General features: G+C 47.7%; 2 protein-coding genes across 4 annotated transcripts in view; one reads left to right on the top strand and one right to left on the bottom strand.

Annotated features, from left to right (window-relative positions):
* Positions 1–3146, top strand: part of COL6A2 (collagen type VI alpha 2 chain) — a 43392-nt gene extending 40246 nt beyond the window's left edge. Inside the window, exon 28 of the mRNA XM_090045097.1 lies at positions 1340–3146. Within this exon, the coding sequence (XP_089901223.1) occupies positions 1340–1947 (608 nt within the window). The 3' untranslated portion in view covers positions 1948–3146. The remainder of the gene's footprint in view (positions 1–1339) is intronic.
* Positions 3147–4470: 1324 nt separating this feature from the next.
* The window catches only part of FTCD (formimidoyltransferase cyclodeaminase), a 36908-nt gene continuing 16750 nt past the window's right edge, over positions 4471–24628 (bottom strand). Inside the window, exons 9-17 of one of the 3 annotated variants that reach the window (XM_090045099.1) lie at positions 24413–24539; positions 23608–23769; positions 21578–21621; positions 20693–20831; positions 19505–19600; positions 15007–16136; positions 7533–7572; positions 6463–6830; positions 4471–4852 (exon numbers count right to left, since the gene is read on the bottom strand). In XM_090045099.1, coding sequence (XP_089901225.1) covers positions 16050–16136; positions 19505–19600; positions 20693–20831; positions 21578–21621; positions 23608–23769; positions 24413–24539 — 655 coding nt within the window. In that variant the 3' untranslated portion in view covers positions 4471–4852; positions 6463–6830; positions 7533–7572; positions 15007–16049. The remainder of the gene's footprint in view (positions 4853–6462; positions 6831–7532; positions 7573–15006; positions 16137–19504; positions 19601–20692; positions 20832–21577; positions 21622–23607; positions 23770–24412; positions 24540–24628) is intronic. The other 2 variants (XM_090045100.1, XM_090045101.1) reach the window with 2 other exon arrangements.

Below are 24628 nucleotides of genomic sequence, written 5' to 3'. Positions count from 1 at the left end.
TCCCAGTGTTCTCTGCTCAGCGTCTGTCCCTGAATCCCTTGCTGTGAGAGCCAGTGACTTCACAGCTATTTGCATGAATACCATGGCTCAGCCTTTGTTCTGTAGTGCTGGCCTCCTTGCTGTGAATGCCATTGCCCCTGCCCTTGTTCAGCTGCACAATGCTGCTGACTCAGACTGAGACTCCAGCCTCAGGGGGTCAGCATGGACTGTACACTCCATCTTCCCCTCCTCAAGCAAATGTTGTGGAGGGGACAAATAATATGAGGGTCCCGAGCTTGGCCTACCTGCTCCACTAGCAGATCTGGCCAAGTGCAGAGGGGGAATGAGCTGCTTCCTGAGAATGGCTGCTGCTCTCCTCCCCATCCCCAGAAAAGAGGTGCTGCAGTGATTGTGCCTGCCTTCCCATGGTGCAGCTGCATTTTGTTTCCTGCAGGGCAAGCCAGGGCATTACAGCCTCAGCCAGTGGCAATAGGTATGTGCTCACCCCACTGGGTGAGTAAAGATGAAACTCCTAGAAGTGTTTTCCCCCCACCAGTGTCAAGCACAGATAGGCAGAAGTGGTGTTAGTACTCGTTTCCAACACTAGTGTTGCTGTTGGCTGTAGCATGGCTGGACAGGGTTATTCAACAACGAAATGGTGTAATGGCCTGATAGCTGCACCACTGCATGGGATTGGGGCACAATTCAGAAGCAGCACTGTGAACACATGCAGTAGTTGGCTGTACTAGCATTTGAAAATAGTTGTCCTCCCAACTAGAGGGTCCAGGGAACAAGCCAAGACCCTGGGACTTGTCAGTGTGCATTGCCTATGAACAGACTGCAATTCATGCAAGCTTTCTTGTTCTTTGCAGTCATTCAGAGACAAGTGTCTTTACTAAACAAGCATCATTGTCTGGGTGGCTTGAGAGCCACTCCCTGCTGCTTTTCTTTCAAGTTCTGAATAGTTACCTGTATGAGTGGTGTGATCTGTCAGCTAAGTCACATGGTGTGGTTCTGGTTTTCTAGCTAAATGATCTGTCTATTAGAAGCTCTTTCATCTTTGCTGAAGCAAATTATTGATTTGCAATTGAACAAACCCTGGCTGAGGCGCTGAAACTTTGCTTTCTGGAAACAATCAAATCGGCAACTCTTTGCTCTCACAGTTGCTATTACATATCATGTAAGTGCTATCACCTTGCTAGCTTCCAAGGTACATTGCAGGAGTCATTCTTACTTAGGCTTAGTCCTTCAGTCCTTCGGGGAGACTTCTGTCCAAAGCAGCATAGGGAAAGCCTACCAGGCCCTCCTCTGCCTTCCTTTCCCTCAGGCTTGACTGTTGTTTTTTTCCTTTTCCCTGCAGAGCTGGCTGTGGCACAGTGCACACAACGCCCTGTTGATATTGTCTTCCTGCTGGACGGCTCTGAAAGAATTGGAGGAGCAAACTTCCAGAAGTCCCACATCTTTGTGGAGGATGTGGCCCGGCGCCTCACACTGGCCAGGAGTGACAATGACAATCTGAATGCACGGCTTGCCCTCCAGCAGTATGGCAGCGAGAACCAACAGCAAGTGATCTTCCCTTTAACATACAACCTGACAGACATCGCAGATGCTCTGGCTGGCATCAGGTACATGGATTCCTCTTCCAACATTGGGTCTGCCATCATCCATGCCATCAACAACATTGTCAACAACCCAGTGGACAGGCAGAGGGTCGCTCGGCGCAATGCTGAGCTCTCCTTTGTCTTCATTACCGACGGCATCACAGGGACCAAGAACCTTGAGGAGGCCATCGACTCCATGAAGAAGCATAATGTCATGCCCACGGTGGTGGCCGTCGGCAGTGATGTGGACATGGATGTCCTGCTCAAGATCGGCCTTGGGGATCGGGCAGCCATATTCCGGGAGAAGGACTATGCCAGCCTCTCCCAGCCCGGCTTCTTTGACAGGTTCATTAGGTGGATATGTTAGTTAAGGGGAAAACGTATGTTCTCCTCTCATCAATACACACCCCCAGATATTACTTGTTTTGTTTTGTTTCCTTACCTTTGTATGTCTGTTAGCAAAACTCCATGCAGGCCTAAAGCAGTTCATACAAAACTGCCCTCTGGATTGCCAGTGTTTTTTTTAGCTGCAAGTTGAAGCTGATGTTAATTGTCACGAGGAACAATGAGCTATCTCACATTTATGGTGCTAATTAAAACCAAGTTCAAAGGATACAGAGCCATACAATATAATTTGCAATGCCTTAAGCAAACTAAATAATGCCTTTGTGTATGTACTGTAATCCCATGGGTGCTAAACAGAGGAACAGCAAAGCTCCCAAATTCAGCCGGATGAGTGATAATTTCTAATGTCCAGGAATTTATCCAACCTTCCCACCTTGCCAACCATTTATTGGTGGAGCTTCATGCATCCACTTCCACATCAAGGTCATTGCATCCAAGCTCTTGCTACATCCAAGCTCTTGGTGCAGATGACTCATAATTCCAGAAACCTAGCCCAAAGGCCTCTAAGTTGGTCTGTGCACTGAGCTTGGACCTCAGGTTTATTTACTGTTAACGGCAGCAAGAGAAAAATAATTCCCAAGGTTTTGTCAAGTTCCATCGGGGAGTGCCCTCCCTTCTTTCTTCTCATCTCCATACTCCTGCCGTCCATAGAGGGATATCAGGGGTAGATTGTCTCTGACACACCATGCTGCATCCTGATGTGGCCCACAAAGTACACTTCCATTTACCTTGTCCTTGGCCTGCCTGTTTTTTTCCCCAACAGTGATGAGCTGGGCTAACCTAGCTTGGGGTTTTAACCATGTCTCATGCAGATGTTTCCAGATGCCCATTTGAAGGCTATATCTACTTTTAAGTTCATTGGCCTCCTTATGTATCCTTATGTTTCTATGGACTGGCCTTTCCTTGCCTCCTTCTGCTTCCATCACCCAGCCTCATAAGAACCTGTGTATTTAATCCTTGCTGTGAGGTCCAGCCTACATCCCAGCTTGAGGTATCAAGCCAGGTGACTCGATGCTGTCTGCACTAGATCACACTCGCAAGTGAAACAAGGAAATTGCACCTGAGTGCATTCTTGAAATTGGCATCTCCTGAGCAGCATCCTGATAAGAACCTCGGTTGTGTTCTTTAAGAAATAAATAAATAAACTCTTCTTTCTTCCTACCCTATAAACATATTGTCCATTATTTAAGGGGAAGGGGGACAGTGAATAGTGTGTTTTAAAATGAAGGCCAGATATCCCCAGCTAGTGTCACTAAGTGCATCTCCATGGTACTCAGTGGGTCAGACTCCAGCTGGTATTAACTAGATATCTCCACTGAAGAAAACAAACTGAAGCCCTCAGTTGGTGTGCGTGGGTAGATGTACCACCACAAAAGCCAGTGGCCCACACCCACCAGAAATGAAAGTCATCTGTACTTCCCTGATGTCCTAGGCTCCTTTAACACCTGACTCTGGCTCTGAGTAACCCAATGGCAATGGGAACCTGAGGCTATTTTGAAGCCTTAGTTCCATATGAAAATCACTACTGGGAATGAAAAGTTTTTTCCTGATATTTCCTGCCAACTGCAGAACATTATTTTTGATTGAACACAAAGAAGGAAGGCAAAGGCTGCATCTCAACACTGCATTAAGCTACCTACAGGACACTACAGATATAAGTAAGGGGAGAGAACCAGAAAGGCCAGCTGGGCCATTCCAGACCATGCCCTGCACTCCCCCACCCAACATACAAAACCCCATAATTTCCAGAGAACTCACATTTACCCATTGGAGTTCACTAACCATGTGCTCTGCTCTGTCGCTGCAACACTCTCACAGGTTGCCACCTTTACAGAATCGTAGCAAGAGAACAGAAGGGTCTTGTTCTCTTGCAAGCCAGTAGCTGAAACTTTACAGATTTACCAGGAACCCCTGGCAAGAGAGCAACGAGGTCTCACCAGCAAAGTGGCCTGACATGAAATTTTAGGCAGGCAAGGGGATTGCTCCAGTGACTAAGACTCAAGTTTTCCAGGACTGGCTTGTAGGTACATTTGGGGATTCCTACAAACAGAACAGGGTGCCAGTATTTGTTACTGCTAGATACAGTACTGTATTATATGTGCTAATATAGGGCTGGGCCGAACGAGCAAGGAGGACCTCATGAGAGGCTGAGGAAAGATCCCACACTTCTCATATTGTAACCATGATGGTAAAGACTACAGCTGCCTTAGAAGGATGAAAATTAGGCCTTGCACCCCTAATAATTACATACCATGGTCTGGTCATACACCATGGGAGGACATATGATAGAGAAATGACTCTGTTCTGTTCCAAACAGCCAACCTCCTGTACTGGAGCTGAAGGATCACATTGTTCACAGCCTGCCAGCAGGGTCAGTAATTCTCATCAGCCATGACCACAGGAGTTCATGTTTCCATGTAAGCTGCCCAGTCGCACAGTCCAGCAGAGGGCATTGTTGTACAAGATTCACGCACAAGACAGTAAATCACCATCTATTCACAACCAGAACTTTTAATCATTACATTGTTATATGTGGTCCCTCTGCATCTCAGCAGGGATTAGAGAATGAAACCCTCTAAGACAGAATTTTCTGTAAAGACATGGTTGAAAACTTCAGTTCAGGATCCTAAAATGTGTCCAGCCGGAAATGTCAGAGGCCAGAAACAGGAAATCGCTACGCACCAGGTTACACAAAATTCATTCTGAAGAGGGTGGAAAGGGGAATAGAAGAATGACTTGGTAGAATAACAGCGCATTCCTAAATTAGATTCTACTTCTGTTGCATCACCCATCTCAATCCAGGCTGGGAGGAGAGGTCTTCTTTAATCAGAATCAGAACTGCTGCTGCTGCTTGAGCCACTGCTTTTCTGTAGGAAACATGGATTGAAGCCTATTAGGATATCAACAAAACACCCCTAGCCCACGTATACAGGGATGTCGGTTGTAGCCGTATTGGTCTAAAGACATAGGCCAACAAGTTTCTTTGACCAACTTTAAACTTAGTTGGTCTAATAAAAGATATCACATTTACCCAAAGAACCTTGTCTGCCTTTCCCACACATATTCATTCATGGGCATAAATGATCCCACAGCTCACTGCAGAAGGAGATGGGGATTAGCTCTGTAGCTTGGTTAATTATATCTAGCTACAGAAAGCTCCTTTTCTAGGGTCCATCATGCATGCCATCCTACACTGCCTGTCCTAAGCAGCAGAATTGTGTTATGATTCCTGAGAGGGACACCTAGGTCAAGGTGTGATAACTGCAAATTGCAGTCCCCTTGGAGTGGGGTATGAACTCATGACTTTGAAGCTACAGCAAGACACCTTCATTGCTCTGCCACAACCCTCCTAGATACAAAGTAGCATGTCTCACTGCACTCTAACATGGCTCTAATTCACTTGTGTATAACCGCTTCAGAAGATGGACTCTAAAGCCACATCTACACAGCATCGAATAGTTCTGGGGAGCACTGCCGTGGAGACCTGTCCCACCTAGTGGCTCGCACTCTGTGAACATCCCATTCCAAAACCCCGTCACGCCTGAGTTTTCCTGAGACAGAGAAACTGAGAAGTGCTGCTGGGCACATGCCAGAAAGTAGCTACATGGCATTTTTCTGGCATGTAGCCAGCACGGAGCAGGAGTCAGCAGGAAGCTGTGTTTGATAAAAGTGCTCCCAAACACTGTCTGGTTAAGGTGTAAGATATAACGTCCCAGCCTGGCAAAAATTTGCAAACCTGTTTAAATATATGCATATAATTAGCAACAGTGATGGCTACTGGATTGCTTCGTTGCTTAAGGCTAAGCATGTTCTGTGCAGAATTAAGGCCTAAAGCAGAGAAATAATCTGATTACTGTTCTGTAAGAAAGGAAACCATAAGATTGGTGTAAAAGGACTAATAGAACTAAAAGAATTTATTTATATAATGCTAGGTTGACCCATTACAAACATGCCTGCCTCTTGACTGAATTTTTTTAGATCATTGATACAATAATTGGGAAAATGAATAAGCATATTTTAGTTGCTTGGTTTATTAAGATGTTTGAGCTAAATAAAGACTGCAAGGGAGGTTTCTGCTATAATATATATGTGGGAATATTTGATAGGGGCTGTTAATTGCTTGTTGCAAATGTATAACAAATTAAATTGCAAAGTGAGAACCCATTTGGTCAACAGTCAACCACCTAATTAGAGTGTCTCCTTAAAGAATGAGACAGTACAAGATACTGGTTGGGTTTGGAAGTGCTCTTTGTCTTGAGAAAAATGTTTGTACTTGTGTTTTTGCAAGTCCTGACCTTGGAGCTCATATCCCAGCAGCTGAAGGTATGAGCTAGAAATGGAACATTTCCTAGCCAAAAGGTTTTGGCATCTGTGGGCTTGTGGGTCTTGCACTGCCTTCCAACTCAGAGTTCAGGCCCTTAAGCACATTGCCTTCTGCAGCCTCCCTCCCCAGGCCCCAGGATCGCTGGCTCCTTACCTTGCCTCCGTGTCCATGGGAATGCTTCTTTTGCTTTTTCTTATGCTTTTTATGATGTCCATGATGACCACCCGAGGGATAATAACCAGGAGAAATGGGCTGACATCCTGGTCCCCCAGGCATCATGCCTTGGGGTCCATGAGGGTGGGGTCCATGTGGGTGGGGTCCATGAGGATGCGGGTGGGGGTGGGGTCCACCAGGCCCAGGATACATGCCTGGGGGTCCACAAGGTGGAGGAGGGTGGCCAGAACCAGGATAACCTGGGACTGGGCATGCTGGCATGCCAGGCCCTGGATAAGGGCCAGGGTATGATCCAGGAGGAGGGGGATAAGGCTGCATGTTGGGTGGTGGCACCCCACCAGGGGTTCCTGCCAGAAAAATGGGGAAAAAAGATGAAGAACACGAGAGAGCCAGACACCTTCACCCCTTTCCTCTGGCAGCATCTCCACAATGCAATGAGAACTCCATACAGCGTTTCCCTAGCATTGGACAGCAGGGTCCTCTAGCACAGACCAGCTCTTCCCAGTGCACTGTTCCCCTTAGAAACAACCTAAGGGGAGCTGGTCCCTCCTGTGCTCCACAGCCCATACAGAAGTCTCTGCACTGTTGAAAATAAAAGCACTATGTGCTTCTCAGGAACAGCAGGGAACTGTGACCCTGGGCTTTCTAATGAACCTGCCTAAAGAACAGCAAGGAACGATAATGCAGTTAATGCTGCAAGCACTTAGGGCCAAACTGTGCCATACCACCTCCTATTAATTGGTGCACTGTTCCCAGTCTCAGAAGGCCTGCCTGCCCCTTACAAGTTGAGCCCAGAAGCAGATTGGAGCCCTCATCCTTGACTATTAAACCTTGAAGATTACAAACACTTTCACTTAATCATGAAATAGCCTGATGCTGCAGTCCTTACCCAGGCATGTCTCCCACTGATAGCCATGATTTCTGGCCCAGAGGTCAACATTTACTTTGCCCCCCACACACACTTTAAACCAAACCTAGAGCAAGAGAAAACTTGGCTTGCAGTGCAGACCTTCCCAGGTACCATGTTGCCAGCTGAGACAGGGCCTCACCTGCATTAGGATTCCACATTCCAGATGTGTCCAGCACCACCTGTGAATGAAAGATACACAGGGTTAGAAGTTTTCTCTTCTCAGCTCTCTGCAGGTCCCCATTTATCCACCGCAAGCACTTGGAGAAGATCTCTGCCCCAGCAAAGAAAACCCACTGGAGATCTCTGTCATCCAGGAGGCAGACGCAGCATTGCCCGTCATACAATCTGCTTCTCCATGGACTAATGTATTGCAGGGGACAGGGCTAAGATCCCATTTCCTCCCTGAGAGGCAGCACCTCTCAGTTTCTCTGTCTCAGGAAAACTCAGGCTGTGATGTGGTTTTGGAATGGGACATTCACAGAGTGCGAGCGACTAGGTGGGACAGGTCTCCACAGCAGTGCTCCCCAGAACTGTTTGATGCCATGTAGATGTGGCTTTAGAGTCCATCTTCTGAAGCAGTTTTGCACAAGTGAATTAGAGCCATGTTAGAGTGCAGCCAGACATGCTGCTTTGTACCTAGAAGAGTTGCACCAGAGCAATGAAGATGCTTGCCCATTCCTTTCCAGGTGGGAGGGGAGCTGTCTCTGCATCCCTGCAGGCAGGCACTGTGCTTCCACCTGGCTTTTCCACACTTGTGTCTCATGCTAGTGGATGACACAGGCACCAGACCCATGCAATGAGGAGGACACCTGTGCGCTGGTACATACTGTGTCATGAGTGCCTGTTCAGCACAAATTCGCTTTCAGGATGTTTTTCTAGATTCATTCACACATGGGAAGGCATTAGCATGACCAACCACTGTCACCTGCTGCTCACACGACAGCCCCTGTGGCCCATGCTGCTCGTATCACAAACTGTTCTCCCCTTTGTACCCCACAATGGGACCTCCTTATAGAACAGGGAAGAGCAGCCATGGAGGCTTCTCCCATGCTCCCCCCACCCCTGGCCCCAATTTATCCCCCCTGTTTCCTCCTCCTCTTGGACAACTCAGGAGGGCGAGAGCTCTCCCTTGGAACCAGCTCCAGCACGTCCTCCAGGCAAGCAGGAGACGGCAGCTCACACCAGCTTCTCCCAGGTGCACAAAGGTGGGGGTTGCCGCTTGTGTGGCTTTGCATGCATACACATAAATGCCCACACACACCCACACACAAGGGCCCTTTTCCTCCACTTCCCCCTCCTAGATTCAAGTCCCTACTCTGCCAGGGGCCAGCTGTGCGCCCCAAAGCACTTCTCTGCCACATCGTTTCTAACATTGTCATTATCATCACTACTGGAGGGCCCTGATTGCAGTTGGCATCTCTAGGCAGTGGAATAACCAGGGTGGGGTGACCAGGGCAGATGCCTGGGCACTGATTTGCAGTAAGCATGTGGAAAAATAATAGCTGCCACCACAGCTGGACAATCACAATCGCAGCAGCAGTGGCAACTGGAGGGTGTGTGGCTGATGCCCCCAGGGCCCTGCCATGGCATGCCTCTGTCTCATGGGCCTCCTTTGTTACATGTCCCAGTAAACATAACTACCCAACGCTGGCTGGGAAGGTCTTGCCCATGGCCTCAGTGTGAAACCAGGTCAGGGGTTTCAGGTCAGGAAAGAATTTTTCCCCCAGGTCAGACTGGCAAGAACTACAGGGGTTTTAGTCTTCCTCTGTAGCAGGGCCTGGACTTCTTCCTGATTCCCTGGGCATAAGATTCCCTGCTCTTACAATGGCTGTGCCCTTTCCCTTGTTCTTCACCTACAACAGGTGGGGGGTGAGGGGGTTATGTCTCTTTTTTTAGCTCACAGTACCTTTGTGGCTGAAAGGAGCCCTGAGTGAAGAGCACAGTGGGCCTATTCAGACAAACGATTGCCTGCAAATGTTGAGAATGGACTTTGACGGCCCAGGACCACAATAGAGACCAACCTGCTGCTATTGGCCTCAAAGGACAAGCTTTCTGTAACTTCCAGCAAGGCAGAACTAGGTCAGTCCAAAGTCGCCGGCAAAGCCAGGGAGTGTTGTGTTACCACCCATTCAGCACCACGTTCACTGCAGGCAGCCTGTTTGTTTTCCTTATCTACCTGCTTGAATCATCAATTGCCCTCTGACTACTGGGCACCAGTACCAGCCGTGGCATGGGCACTGCACAACTTTATCTCATGCAGGTAGTGCACAGCTGCAAACGGCCCATGGGCCGGCACAGAGAAAAAAGCAACGCCTTCCTCCCAGTACTGCTCTCCAGCACACTGTGTAGCACGTCCTCCTCTCCACTCCCCATTGCCAGACAATCACCTCCCTTTCCACCGCTATTCATTCAGGCCTAGAGTGGGGTCTCAGGCACCGTATGGAGCAAGTACTGCCCCACCTAGGAGCAGCCCCAGGAGGTGTTGTTGCCTAGCTAATCAGCCATCACAGCCCAGTCCTGCTTCCTCCTTGCTCCTGGAGTTATTTACTCTGACACTGGCCAACAGCTAACTCTCCCTCACCCCCACGCTGGCTCAGCTCCTTACAAAAGAAGGACAATGCCTGAAGGCAAGTTGGCTGGGATGAAAGGCAACTAGCTATTCTACAACAAAGCAGGTTTTAACAAAACAATTAAATCCTAATTAAAAATAGGTTTCCCTCAGGGATTATTGCTGCTCTGCTCTGTGTAAGAGTGGCATGATGGACATGTTTAGAGAACAAGGCCCTTCTCTTTCCCTGTAAACCCAGCTGGGCTGAAGCCATTCTTGATGCCATTGCACTAATTCCTTTTGGCCTGATGTGTTTGGGATCAGCAGCATTCTGTGTATTGGGTCATAAACAGGCATCACATCATTTAATCCCTTCCATAAGATGATCAAGTTCCATCTTGAAAGCAGTCAGGATTTTGCCTTCCCTACTCTGTTGGGAGGCTGCCCAGGCACCTCACCACTCTGATGGCTAGCACCTTCTGATGTCCAATCTAGACTCATTTAGTCTCCAGAAACCATTCACCTTTTACTCAAACAGCTGTTTCTCCTTCCCTTCTTTGCACCTGCCCAAGCTCAAGGTCATCATTCGTAAATAGTGCACTGCCCACAACTGTATCCTGTATTTCAAATCAGGTTAACTCTCTATGGGAAGTACCTTACCTAATCAATGGATTAATAACTTTTAGTATTGGCAAAGTCCATTAACACACTCCTATTTTCTGTGTCAAGGTCATCACTAAAGCATATTGAATAAGATCAGGCCCAACTCAGTCTTTAAACAAACTGTAAAATTGTTGTAAAGTGACACAAATCAGGAGATATTCCAGTGCATTTAGCTCCTGCATCACATAAACAACTCAGATACAGCCTGAGGAAGGGCACTGGAAGCTTGAAAGCTCGGCCAACAGCTCTCCCAACTATATAACTAATCCAGCAAAAGATATCATACAAAATCCTTGCCCTTCATACATATTTTTACAGTGAGACACTTCACTAGGCATAAGTGCATTACAGAACAGAGCAGCCTTTCTGCAAAAGCCTTTCTGAAGTCCAAAGCACCAGCATCAGTCTCAGCAATCTAACCACATAGCCACCTGAGGTTGAAATCACAATGTTTATCCTGACAGGAAAGCAGCAGAGCTGGTGTTTCATGTGGTATTCTTGGCTTGCCTAGTGATCAGCCAAAAACAGCACTTTGTTGGGCAAGAGTGCACCCTGCAAATGCAGACTCCTGCCCTCAAGAGCTTATCATCTTAATAGACAAGAAAGGGGTTAAGTAGGAAAGCCTTTTGGTGGGAACATCTATGCAAAACGAAGCTGGTGATGGTACCAGTTCCACCATTTCACTTTGCTCTTAAGAGTCAAAAGAAGAATGAAGCTCTTTTTTACTTCAAAACCAAAGGCACCTCTCAGGATGCCGTTTAGCTCCCATATTCCCAAGTCAAACTATAGACAAAATTTGCCCTTTATTAATCTTATTTGTCTGAATATAAATACAAATAAGATTACAAATCTTGCCTATAGTAAAGAGAACATTTTGTCTATATGTTTGTACTTATTAAATTCATATATGTAATTATATATTCAAATTAATATTATATATTCAAATTAACATATATAGAGAGCTGCATCTCTCTCTGTCTCTCTGCTGCTCTCTCTCTCTGTCTCGCTCTCTCTCTCTGTATATATATATAAAATATGAATTTGACAAATACAGACATCTATATCCCCCTCCCCCCCAGACACCCACAAATATATATTCTCATTGTTATGAAGGAAAGGTGGGTGAGAAGCAAAATTAATTAAAAGCTTGGAAACATATGCTAGGTAATAGGAAACCATCTACAACACCGGCACTTGGAGCTTACATACCTGAAGGTCCCAGGAGCTGTTTGTCCAAAATAAGCTAAAATCTCACCACTGAATAAACTGCAGGTCTTTTAAACACAACACCTGCCCCAGTCGTGCTTTGGTAGCCAATCAGGTAGTAGAAAGTGCTGTGACCAAGAGAAGCTGTGGGCAGGGTTATTCAATAAAGCTGTGTAACTGGCTTTTCACCTCTTTCCTTGCTTGTTGTCAGGTACTGTAACCATGAGAGTGTATGATATTGTCAATACTCCCCACCCATGTGAAGTCCAAAGGTCATTTTTAACTGATTACAGCTTGACCAGAGGCTGGATGTAGGGTGTTGCTTGCATTTATGCTCCAAAGTCAACAGCGATTAAATGATCAGCTGGTTGGAATGTGTCAGGCAGCAGCTACACAGACTTTGTCATGGCTGGATTCTGCTCCCCCGCTAGTATCAGAGCAAACTCTTGAGGCCTCCTCTGGGAGTTGGATCATTGCGGGGGGTTAAGTGTGTACCACACCTCTGTGGTAGGATAAAGTGACATCCCCAGGAGTCTGAAAGGAAGAAAACTGGCTTCAAAGTAAACTTTTGTGAGAACTCTGTAGGGGATGCGATGGGTATGACTAGGAAATACCATACAGCTTCTATTCTTCGCTTCTGCAATGGCCCCAAGAGGCTGTCCTAGTTTCTACCTGAGGCCAGGCCAAGAGCAGCAGCACAAAAATGGGATAGCACCCACATTCGCCCCTCATTCCTAGCCTCAACTCAGCTTTGGCAGAACAAAGCCCTGACCCCCACGTCCTTCAGGCCAGGTCCTGTTTTGTGTAGACATGTCCTTTGTATCAAAGCACCAACTCTGGCCTGGAGAAGGAGGGTCTAGAGCACCAAGTGCCCAGAACAGGGCACTTGGTGCCTCCCCTCCTCCTACCTGTGCCTCCCTCCTACATGGTGGAGTAGTTGGGTTTAGCAAGAAAGAGGGCACCCACTGTCCTCTCCTTGCCAGGACCCTCTCCTTCCCTGCAGACTAGGACTAGCAGTAGCTGGGAGCTGAAACAGGAAAGCACAGGGGGGCTTTGGGACTAGAATTAATTAGGGAGAAGGTTGTTTGGGGAGCTAGCTGCTCCACGCACCCGACAGCTGCAAGAACCCCTGTCACAGGGCCAGAGTCACCACACTGCTAGAGCCCCAGCACGTTGGTAACACCTGGGGACGGACCCACACGCTGGGGTTGGAAGAGACAGGAGAAGGGAAGTGTAGGAAGAGTCGGGATGCTTGGACAGGGGTGTGTAGTGTTGCCAATTGTACATTGTGCTATTCTAGAAGGAAATGTGTAGCTTTAGTGGGGAAAGCGTATAGTTTCTTTACACATTTGAGAGAGGCAGAGGGGATTACAGCTACTCAGGGGTTTGGAATACAACTACTGCCCTGGGAGAACGGGCTCCATGGCAGAGCACAGGCAGAGAGTCAGTGATGGTAGATCAATCCCATGTGTGTTGCATGGCTCATATATCCATGTGTGTGTCATTGCCAGGGAAATTATTACAAGGGGAAAACAATGCTTTAAGAGCATTTCAGCTAAATGCATCTCCTGGAATGAATGCAAGGTAATCCAACTGAGCCGTGAAGCCAACCAGAGATGTTTCTTGTGTCACCACAGCTATTATAAAACTCACTTGAACTTGTGCTGGACATAGGGTAATATACTGTCCCTCTGCTATTCAGTCTGGGAGAGGCACCACTGGAAATGCGCTGGTAGCTCATACAGGAGCTGATGTGCTCTGTCCTACCCATCTGTCCAGCTTCTAACCAAATAACAGGTGGGTAATACATGCTAAGGGCCTTGTTACACAGTAATTTTAGGTGGCTTCTGGAGCTCTGAACTCCTGGACTGGCTGCACATTAACACCTTTTAAGTAGCTTAAAGTACTCACTGTTGGTTTAACATTATGCTGCTCCAAGGCAGGATTAGCTCTAATTCATCTAATTTTGCTCCTATTCCATTAATTTGTGGCCACTCTCCACAGCTTTTCCACCCAAGTTGAAGCCCTCCAGCATCCAGGAGGCAGTGGGTGAGGAGGAACACTGGGGCAGTGGGGCTGGACACAGTATCTCATCTCCTGGGGACATCTGGCAGAGCACACACCACGGTCACTGCAGCGCCTGGTGGCCATGGTGCCAGCCACACCAGTTCTGCCACCCTTAGGAGCAGAGTGAACCAGTCTGAGCCAGGGGTGTGGTGGGGGAACTGGATGCTGCACTGCACCCGGTCCTGACCCTAGCTCCCACTCCTGCCCCTGCTCACCAAGCCTTTAGCTGCAAGTCATATCTGGGCAAGTGAGGGGCAGTCAGATCAGGTTTTTCACTTTACCGTGTGACTGCTCCACTAAGCCAAATGGCACTAAGCTGGTTAACATTTGTTCAACTTAGAGCATAAGGTCTGACAAGACCCTTAGGTTTATTACTTGCTAACATCCTGACACCTAATGTCCCTACAGCAGAACCCCTCCCCCCTTTTGTTCCTAAGGGTGAATTATTATGCTAACCCATATCATAATCCATTATCTGATTGTGGGGGGAGGAGGTGGTGATTTAAACTGATTTGCCTTTCACATGCAGGACTTTCAAACACCCTATTGGTTGGACAATGGCTCAGCGTTGGATCCAAGACCATCCCGAGACACTGATGTGCAAAATCACTCCTGCCTGACCTGCAGGAGTTCACAGGGGCCAGCTGGGTAGGACAACCTTCCATAAAACTGTGTGCGTCTTCAGAAGGTTACTGTCACTATTGTCATCCTCCTACTGCTTATAAAGCCCATGAATCATAATAGCTAAGGCAATGAACATACAGCCGGATCATCCTCCCCATCTGTTCCTTCTTCAAAAAAATCCCTTTTTGGCTGAAATTTTATCAGAGGAAACATTCAGAGGAAGATGCCTGATATTTGATAGGACAGCTTTGGAAGAGGAAGAGGAGGATTCTCACTCTTTGTTGCATGTCCCTGAAACCTCTCTCAGAAACAGCAGGGTGCTGAATGTGTTTGTCCTCCATGAGAGCTTGCACCTTGGGCTGCCTGGAAAAGAATGACTGGGCAGGATTACTCCCTCCAGCAGGTTTTCTTGGAAGATGGGGAGAGTACACAATGTTTTCCTTCCAAATTCCACCCCTTGGGCAGGGGTCCCATCCCCCCTCAAGAAACAGGCTGCAGAGCCTACCTAGTGGTTTCTAGGACCCTCATGGAATAAAGAGGGAGCTTAGGCCATCTTTGGAAGGACTGGCCCCAGTAGTTTCTTGCTTCATGGCAGCAGGGCTCCACTGAAGTTTTCCTGCTGGGCCTTCCCCAACCAAAAAATCTCCAGTAGAGACTTGATTGCCAGAGGATCTTATTCATGGTGGCATCACTTGCATCGAGTGTACTGAAACATCCAAACCTGGATGTCAAGACACCTACTTCTAGCCCCAGAGCTGCTGCCAGGGCCACTGGAGGAACCTGTGTCCCACTGTAAGGTTGTGCATGAAATCATGTATCCTCACCAGAAGCCAGACATGTATGGTTTAAAGAAATAAGATCGTTCTCCCAGAGTCCAGTCATTCCCATGCTGCAGATCTCTCACCCTCTAAATTGCCTGCTGGAAATAGAGGGCATGATATACCCTAATAGGCAGGAGGGGAAAGCAGTGTCTCCATTATGTAATGCCAACTGCTCTTGGAAACTATGAGACTTCCCACTTCAGGCGCCTAATAAGAAGACATAAAAAGTCACTCTGTGCTTTCTAAAAAGTGGCAGCAATTCCCTCTGAAGGTAGAGCTGGAACAGCCAAGACAGTGCAGCTCCCAAGACACAGACAGTACCAGGGGCTGGCAGGCCAGGCAATAGGCAGGCAAAATGTGCTCCATAGGGCACCTCAGGGTGATTTGAGCTCTCCATCACCTCCCAGGCAGCCAAGCCCCTCTTCTCCATGGCTCACACATCTGCTCTTGTAGGAGATGATGGATTTTGATGCCATAAGCACTGACCCAGGAGTTTTGTACACCTGCCACAGGTTAATGTGTGCAGGGTAAAGGTAAGACCGCCCATAACCCTAGGGGTCGGTCGCATCAGGAAGAGTTTCATTGTGGAGTCTGTCTCACCAGAGATGACATCTGTTGGAACAGAAAGCAACACAGGAAATGTGTCCATTTCACATTTGTATTCTCTGAAATTTAGCCCACCAAAGCTGGGATTCAACTCTGGCGTCTTCCATAGTGACTATCTCCTTCACACTCCCCGGCTCTCAAGCAGTCTCAGCACAAATACAGTGCTACTCTTGGCCTCTTCCAAGAAACTGGAAACTTTTCCATACATCTGTGCACATGAAAGAAAAAGTCCACCGTTAGCCTCATCAATGACCACAAAACCATGACTCTTCACTGCGCTATGCCACAGGACCTCTCCTCTCTCTGGCATGGTGTATAATCAGCTGTGTGCAGCACCCATTTCTGACTGGCTGACTCAAGACACTGGCTTCCAGAGCATGCTCCTGCAAGGTCACTTGCATTATGTGGGTGTGGTTCAAAGCCAGTTTCATTTCCAGAGCCTGCAGGACACTCCCAGTCTCAGAAACAAAAGAGCACAGTGCAAACCAAGGTCTTCTCGGTCACTGCTATGTTAACTGCCTGGCATCAGGCCACAGCCCACAGCAGGTGTAGTTCCTACTGTATATGGGTTCCACTGAAACTAATGCTTTGTGTTTTTTTGACAAACCCAGCAGTGATGTGACTTGCATGTGGTGTAAGCATGGCAAAACAGATGAAAATAAAAACAGAGATTAATGTAACTTGCATTGATGTGGCTTTTAGTGAGTGCACATACCCCATCTAACTTCCACTCTGAGTGAAGCACAGCATGAAACCCCATTTATAGTCAGTGCAGATAAAGCCATGCTCTCTCATACCCTTGCTATGACTCTACCTAATGCTCATTCCTCAACACTGTCTTCCTTTCACAGGCTTTTGGCTTATGATCCCTCCATCACAACTCTTCACCAACACCTAATGACTTCGGAGCCTGTGCTGACCTTCCAGATTTTGGAACACATGCCTCGCCGGGACCTCTTGGGGCACTGAGACCAGTCCCCTGCTATCACAGGCTCCATATCACATAAGACTGTTCATTAACTGATTAAGCTCTACTTTAAGGTGGGTTAGATTTCTTGCTTCCACTACTTTTGACTGTTTCTCTGACAATAGTTAGAAATTTTGATGGTTAAAAACACTCCTTTGATGGCTAGAGACCTTCTTTCTAGCCTAAATTCATATATGACTAGTTTATACCAGTTTGTTCTTATACCATGTTTTTTTCCTTTAGCTTTAATACCATTTTTCTCTTCCCTGGTGACTTAGCCCCTGATGCATTTAGAGAGAGAAACTGAGTCTTCTCACCATTTTTTTTACTAGACTAAACAGGACAAGTGGTTCTAAGCTTCTCTCCTAAGATAATCTTTCCTGATCATGCTACTTGCTCTTCTCTGCATCTCTTCTAGTTTGATTCATTTTTCTTGAATATGGCAGAAACAATTGTGCACAGTGTTCCAGATGAGGTCTCCACAATACTTAGTGTAATGTCACTAACGGTTTCCCATCTCTAGGCAAAACACCTCTCCTGATATATTCTCAGATGATTCTTTCATTTTCGGTGGCTGTATCACATTGGTGGTTCATACTCAGCCTATGCTTAACCAAAACACCCAGGTTTTTTCTCCTCCTCCTCTGTCATTTCTAGCTAATAAGCCTTCAGTTTATAAAAGGAAGTCTTATTATTGGTCCTCCAAGTCTGTAATTTTGCATTTTGTACTGGCAGAACTTCCTCCAATTTCTACTTGTCCAGCCTTCAATGTCATTCAACTCCATGTCTGATGCTCCAGTCTTGCATTACATGAGTAATGCCTCCTAACCATGTGTCATCAGCGGATTCCATTAATATTAATTCTTTGTGCCCAAGTCAGTAATGAAAATGTTAATTCAGATTGCTCCCAAGACTAATTTTTGAGGAACTCCACTAATAGTCCACTTCCATCCTGATAGCTCCCTTTCTGTACAGACTTGTCATCTCTCCCCTCTAGCCAATTCCTATCCACCTTCCAATTCTTGTACCAAGCCCTTCTTCTCCAATGTAGCTAATACTTTAGAAGCCAAATTACATGACTTAAGAGCCTGAATCCACTTAGGCAACTTTGAAATTTTTATTCAGTTGCTCAGCTGATTGTCCCTCTTTGCATAACCTGGAACTCATTTCTCTCTTCAGACCACCCCAGCCTCAGCTTCCCAGCAAAAGGAGGTCACAGTGCATCTAGCATTTGAGAGGACAGCTTGAGAAAAGGTGGAGTGTGGAAAAGAGAAAAAACACCTCATGCCCAAGGGGACTTCTGACCCATGCAATGGAACCAATGTGAGGGGCCTGCCTCTGAGGGACTGGATAGGAATAGCTTACCAGATCCCAGAGAAATAAACTGCACCTGCCAGATACCCCAGGTAACAAAGTATAAGAAGCATTAAACACAACATTTTAGCCCTGGTCTGGCTTTCTGACTCGTGTGAAGCATTTTAATATCAGGAGCCCACTGGGGCAATAATGCTGGGCTGCAAGACTCCAATAAAAAGGTCATTGTTTTATTAGGGTGTTGCATAGTTTTGCAAAAGATGGTTTGATTTGTTGGAATATCTTCACTGCACATCCCTTCAGGTCTCCAGCCTGTAAGAACCTAGCAATAGTACTCCTGATCCCTTGGTCACAATGGAAGGAGGGAGATCTCATCACCAGCAGCAAGTGGAAAGAAGGATCTAGTGCACAGCCTATAAGCAAACCTTCCTAAGCCGTGGGTAGATGAAATGAGGGGCATGTGTGCACGACACTTTAAAGTGGGTTAAATGCTTCTGCACCACTTTAATGGTGTTGTTGTTTGCCCGTGTTTGTTGCCCTGCAGCTGCAGAATGAAACACTGGGCTCCAGGCAGCTCAGGGGCTCCGCAGGAAGCCCGTGCAGGCAACCTGGCAGCAGCCTGCCCAAGAAGAGGCAAGCCCTGACCAAAAAAAGTAGTGAGCCTGATCTTTTTTTCCCCTGGAGCCTGCCTGAGCTGCACAGGGGCCCGGTGCTTCCCTCTGCAGCTGCGATGCCCCCAGAACCAGCGGAGCCGGGTGCTGCCGATGCCGTGGAGGGAAACACCAGCCCTGCCTGCAGCCCAGGGACTGCTCCATCTGCCAGCAGCTCCTGCCCCAGGATAGGGAGATAAGTTTGGATGTGTGCACAACATGGGGGTTTAAAGGGTTTAAAGGACCCTAAATTGAAGCGGTGTTTTTAAAAAACCCACCGCTTCAATTTAGGGTCCCCCATCACATACTGTGAACTAGTTCCCAGACACTCTTGGTGTCCCATGCTGCCTCTCATTCTGGACCCAGAGGCAGCTTATCCTTACAGCCAAGCCATCTCTCTTTCATTACAGCTACTGAGCCTTTGTGCGAGGTGAAACATCCTCCTCATACAGGAAATGGAGCCCCTGCTGCATATGCTTTCACAGGGAATTCTAGCCTGTATTTCAACCCCACATACCATCTCAGTAATCATGTCCTCTCCTCACACAGAATGTGGGCTGGACTTATGTGACACATTCAGGAGCCACTACATCTCCTTATTGCATGCATTCAGTTAGAAGCAAGGGAACCAGAAGTCTTACTTACCATTTTCTTAAACTCCTCATCTGTTATATCTTTGAGATTGATCATTACGTTGAAATAGGCGCCAAACACTCCAGCTTCTAAAGCTTTAGCTGCCACCTAAAGGCAAATTTAAATTGTACTTAAGAAGGCTGAATGTCTATTTTTAATCCCTTCACCATCAAGTCAGAGCTGCATTTAATTTAAGCCTTTATGGCAAAGCTTTTACTGCTATAAATTGGAATTAAGTTATTTTCAACTTTAATGGTATGACACCAATTCATGCCCACAGAGGGCCTCATGCTGTCATTTACCCCTTTCCATCTGTAGATCTCAAAATTCTTCAAATTTGGAGAGAGCATCATTGTTTCCATTTTACAGATGGAGAAACTAAGGCAAAGGGAAGTTATGGTGAAGGTGGAAAGGGGTGACAAGTTTTGGCTAGTTGGAACCCAGCAAGTATTTAGGCAACTAAAATAAGTGGCCACGTTTGAAAATGTTGGCTAAGATGACTCACCCAGAATCAAACAAAGTCAGTGGCAGCATTTCAGACTCTCATACTAGTACTGTACTCTGGGCCACTGGACCAGGCTGACTCCTGTTAGTGGGGGGCTTGGGAGAAACTTCAGGAAGCTACACTGACAGGGAAGATCAAAAGTGTATGTGTGGCTATACATGTGCTTGCGGGTGGGGAGGGGCCATTTTAATTACAGCGGTTCTCAGACAGCTGCTCTAATCAAAACAGCTCACTGCCATGTGTATTAAGCCCCCCACATTTTAAAATGGCCACAAGTGCACTTTAACTAAAGCTCATTCCACCAGCTTCAGTTAAAGCACCGTGCCGGAGCGTTTGAATTAGAACGCAGAGCAGACTTGATTAATTGCGTCTGTTCTGACACGTTCTAATTAGAAGGTGAACCAGCACATCTATAGGCAGCCTTCTGTGCCAACACATTTCTCCATCTGCTGGCCACTAGATGTCCCACTAGATAAGTCAGTAGCCTGCAATATAGGAGACCCTGGGTAAGTCCCCTAATCTGCCACAGAGTCTATAGGGGGCTCACACAAGTACTATAGACCATTCTATTTCCTAACAATGATAGACTTTCACTGTATCCCCTGTTCTTGGGGCTCCAAAGCAGATTTCTTTGAGGCTGCACCAAACTTTCTGAAACATTGCAGAAGATTCCAGGCCCCTTCCTGGGCCCATACCTGAATATCTGATTTACATGCAAGATTCCCATGCCGAGCCATCTCCTTTAAAATAGGCCACAAGGAATTCACCTTCTCTATCATTGCAAAAGGGACACCCACAGCCTTCTTCAGCCCCTGCTGCATAGCAGCTTCACGCCTGCAAAAGGTAGGTGAACCAGGGGAAAAACATAGTCAATGAGTCTGGATCAGGCAAACCAGGCACAACAGTCTGCTGGAGTAACAGAGTATCCTAGAAATCAACCTAGCAAAACAGGCAGACTATGCAAGTTTATATTATTTTACTCACTCAATTAAACTGGCTAGATGGATTTCAGTACATAGAAGTGTACGTCAATCCAAAGTTCGCAGTGGCAATACGAGGACAGATCAATTTGGGACAAACATTCAAAATATAAAATCCTACTCAAAGGAGTCCTCCACACTCTAGTATGGCTCCCTGCGCTCTCCCAGTCCAGGAAAAGGCAGATGTTAGTTTTGCCATATGATACAAAGGTCTCACATACATATGCACACACACACTTTGGGTGGGTCTACATGTCGCCATATGGCAACATTGCTATGGCACCATGCTTTATTACTTCCAAAGTAACCGCCTGTACTGTGCTGTGCACACAGCGCACGGTTAGATTTCACCCCTACATTGCTGTAGCGGCGCACTAAAACAGGGGAGCGCACCTACCAACATAGCTGTTGATCATGTACAGACCCACATGATCGTTACACTGCTGTAGCGCCGTATACGGCAACGTAGCACGTCGCTACACCGCCATAGGACAATGTGTAGACACGCCCTTTAAGACATAACCAAAGCCTGTGGAAGCCAAATTCTAGTTCTTCTATAGATTTCAGTACGTTTGATTCAGGACTTCTCACAATACCCACTTTTCTCTTTCTTCAGAGGTGTTCTTAGGCAGCTTCATCGCATCCTGTAGAGAGACAAACAAAGTACATTGAAGCAGAGGATGGCAGAGCTGGTTAGTGGGTATAGGAAACCTAATTCCAATGCACTACAGTGCCTCACACACCTTGAACCTCTGGCCTCTCTCAAGGGCACTAGGCTGAATCTCTCTGCATGAAGGGTGGGAATGGTTGGACGAGATCTAGGCATTTGAAGACAAAGCACTCTGTAGTGTCATACTCCCCCTTCAATGCTGTAGGGTCATCTTCAACACTGGCACAAATTAGAGCAGCCTGGCAGCTGCTCCAAGTCACATAAAGGCTGGGGCTCATACTCATCCTTTAAATGAGGCCAGTGCAGCTGTCCCACTGATGCTGCCTTCTCCTCTCTCCTATGCTAACAATAGTTTCAGTGCAGGACACGCTCTGCTCCATGGGAAATGTGACTACACTGTGTCCTGCCTTTATTGACTGTTTACTTTGATGAATGCACGTTTCGCCCTACTCCCCTCATCCCCAACCCCCTTGGCAAACTGATCTCACAGGGTTGGGGCTGCAGCAGAAGCCTGGCTAGGCAAGAAACAGAGACCTGGAAAGACCAGCTGTGCAATGACTGCAAACTGCCAGAAAACATTAAAGGCAACCCTGCCACACCCATTGCCTTTGGCACTGGCACTCAAAGTGAAGTTTGGAGTCAGAGCTGGCAGGACCAGACAGGCCACAGAGGGGTTCACCTAAGGCAGCAAATTGAATGGGGTGGCAAAAACGCAGGTGCCCTTTGCTTCACACCAGGCCCTGGAAGATGCAGACAGCTGGAAGCAGGCAGGTGCTAGGCGGTGGATGGGGACAGTGCTGAGGGCAGTGCTGTGGGGCTTCAACCCACCTGCTTGTCCCAGGCTCTGGTCATGCCCTGTGCCTGGGCATGCTGATGGGGGAGTCTGCAGGGATCTGCCTCCATCTCCATAGGACAGGTTGCAGCCAGGAGTGGGAACCCCACGGGTAAGGTGGTACAGATAGGCCTGCACTGGGGAGACGAGCCCCCCATGCACACGGTGGCTCAGTCTATGTGGAGGGGCCACAGCACAGTCCAGAGTAGCAGCCAGCACGGTACACTGGTGGAAGGGAAGCCTGGCCCACCCTGACCTAGAGCCTGTGGGGTACCCAGCTGGGCATGCCCACACCTGCCCAGCTGTGTGGGGTGAAAAGCTGGGGTGGTAAAGCCATGGGGGTGCCTGGGTCCCTGCCTGGCCTCTGGCTCCCTTACCGGAGTAAGCAGGGCCTCTGTGGGTAGCAGAGCAGGAGGGGTTGGTACTGGCACTGCTACAGAGGGGTGGGGGCAGGGCAGGCAGGACAGTCAGTCAGGGGCATTTTGCCCTGGTAGCAAAAATCCTTTCCCAGCGAGCGCTGGCCAGGGTGTGGGAGCACTGCAGCCACTTTTCAGCTGGTGCGATTGGCTGTGGGGGACACCCCCAGTCATTGAGATTGGCTGTGTGGGGACCTCTGCTCCGGTAGCTGACTGGTCACTGGGGGGGGGCATGTGACCCCCCTAGCTAAGATGGCACCAGTCACCCATGGCTTCACCAACTTCAGCTGAGCTGCAGGAATCTGTATTAGCTGAGCATCTGGCTCAGTGTATTTGTTATGGTGCCTCTCTGGCTCTATTATTAATACCAATGTGAAAACAGAAACAGGAAGCAATGACTACGTAGATGTTAACAGGCTTGTGCCGTGGCAATGTTTTTACTGGCCTCCATCCAGCTGCCAGAATTTAGCAGAGAGACTGGCAGTATCAGTCACCCCTAAGGCAGGGATAAGTTGGTGTCCTACACGGGATAACCAATAAGGCAGCCAAAATTTTGCAGAGAATCCCAGATAACATCCTCCCTTTACCCAGGACCTCATGATTGGCATTACAAGCCAGCTGAAAGGGAACGAGAGACAGGTGAAGCCATTAAAATTGGAGATGAGTGCTGGAGAGACAGGTGGTAGACACAGCAGCTAAAAATGTCACTTACCATGTAACTGGTGAAAGCCTGGGAGTCTGTGTCTACCATTGCGATCAGCTCGGTCATGGCCTGGTGGAAAGGAGGGATCAGATTCCTCATGACTGAGTCCAGCTCCTCAAACTGGCGCTTCCCATATGTCATCAGGCCCACCATGCAGCCCAGGGCTGCCCCCTGGAATAAGACATGATAAAATTTGCTAGCAGACTCTCCTCTCCACCCTACCACGTAACAGAGAAACAAGAACAGCCTGCCACTGTCTAAGATGGCTGCCCCTACAACCATAGACAGACAGCCCCAGCCCTACCCATTCAGAGCACTGCCATATTCATAGGGTTTTCCCAAATGCTGAGTAACTTCTCCTGCTGCATCCTGTTGCTCTGAAGAAACCACATCAAGGGTGGGTGATGCTTGGGCAATAAATAGTGGACATGGTTATGTCACTGGTAAAAGAGGTGAAGGTAGAACCAGGCACGAGAATGTCCCTAGAGCTAAGGGATAGTTAAGTTGGGCGAGTGCTGCCGGTATCAAGCACTATTCTCAGGAGTGTTCAGTGCTGTGACCAGCTTTCTCTCTTCTAACTCCAAGTCCACCCTCCACTACCTAAAGGGAGAGGGACTTCATGTCAGCTAAATGCTGCTGAGATGGGGCTTCCACATTGACCTCATCCAGGTGGTTACACTCACTGGAAAGCAAAGAGGGTGACTTAACATCCCACCATGATCACTTTCAGTGTCTGATACTAAGCAGGCTCCACAGATCCATCGTAGTCAGCCTCCCTGGGACAGAATTCCTGCTATGCCACAGATGCACATACCATAGCAGACATTGCTGCAGACACTGATCCTCCTCCTGGAGCTGCTGACCTCGCACCAACTGCACGCACAAAGCTGTGAAGAGACTTGGACACAAGGCTCCCATCCTTGCCATCCTGCACCATGTACCTGGGTCAGCAGTTCAAGAAACAACCAATGCGATCAGCTCTAGGCAGCTAACCACAAGCAAATGTAGGCAGGCTGAGCTCTCTGAGTGG

Source organism: Crocodylus siamensis, chromosome 4, assembly GCF_052110815.1.
Source record: "Crocodylus siamensis isolate JL-2025a chromosome 4, ASM5211081v1, whole genome shotgun sequence".
NCBI lineage: Eukaryota > Metazoa > Chordata > Crocodylia > Crocodylidae > Crocodylus > Crocodylus siamensis.
Note: the sequence above shows the minus strand (reverse complement) of the source record. Positions and strands in the feature narration are given on the sequence as shown.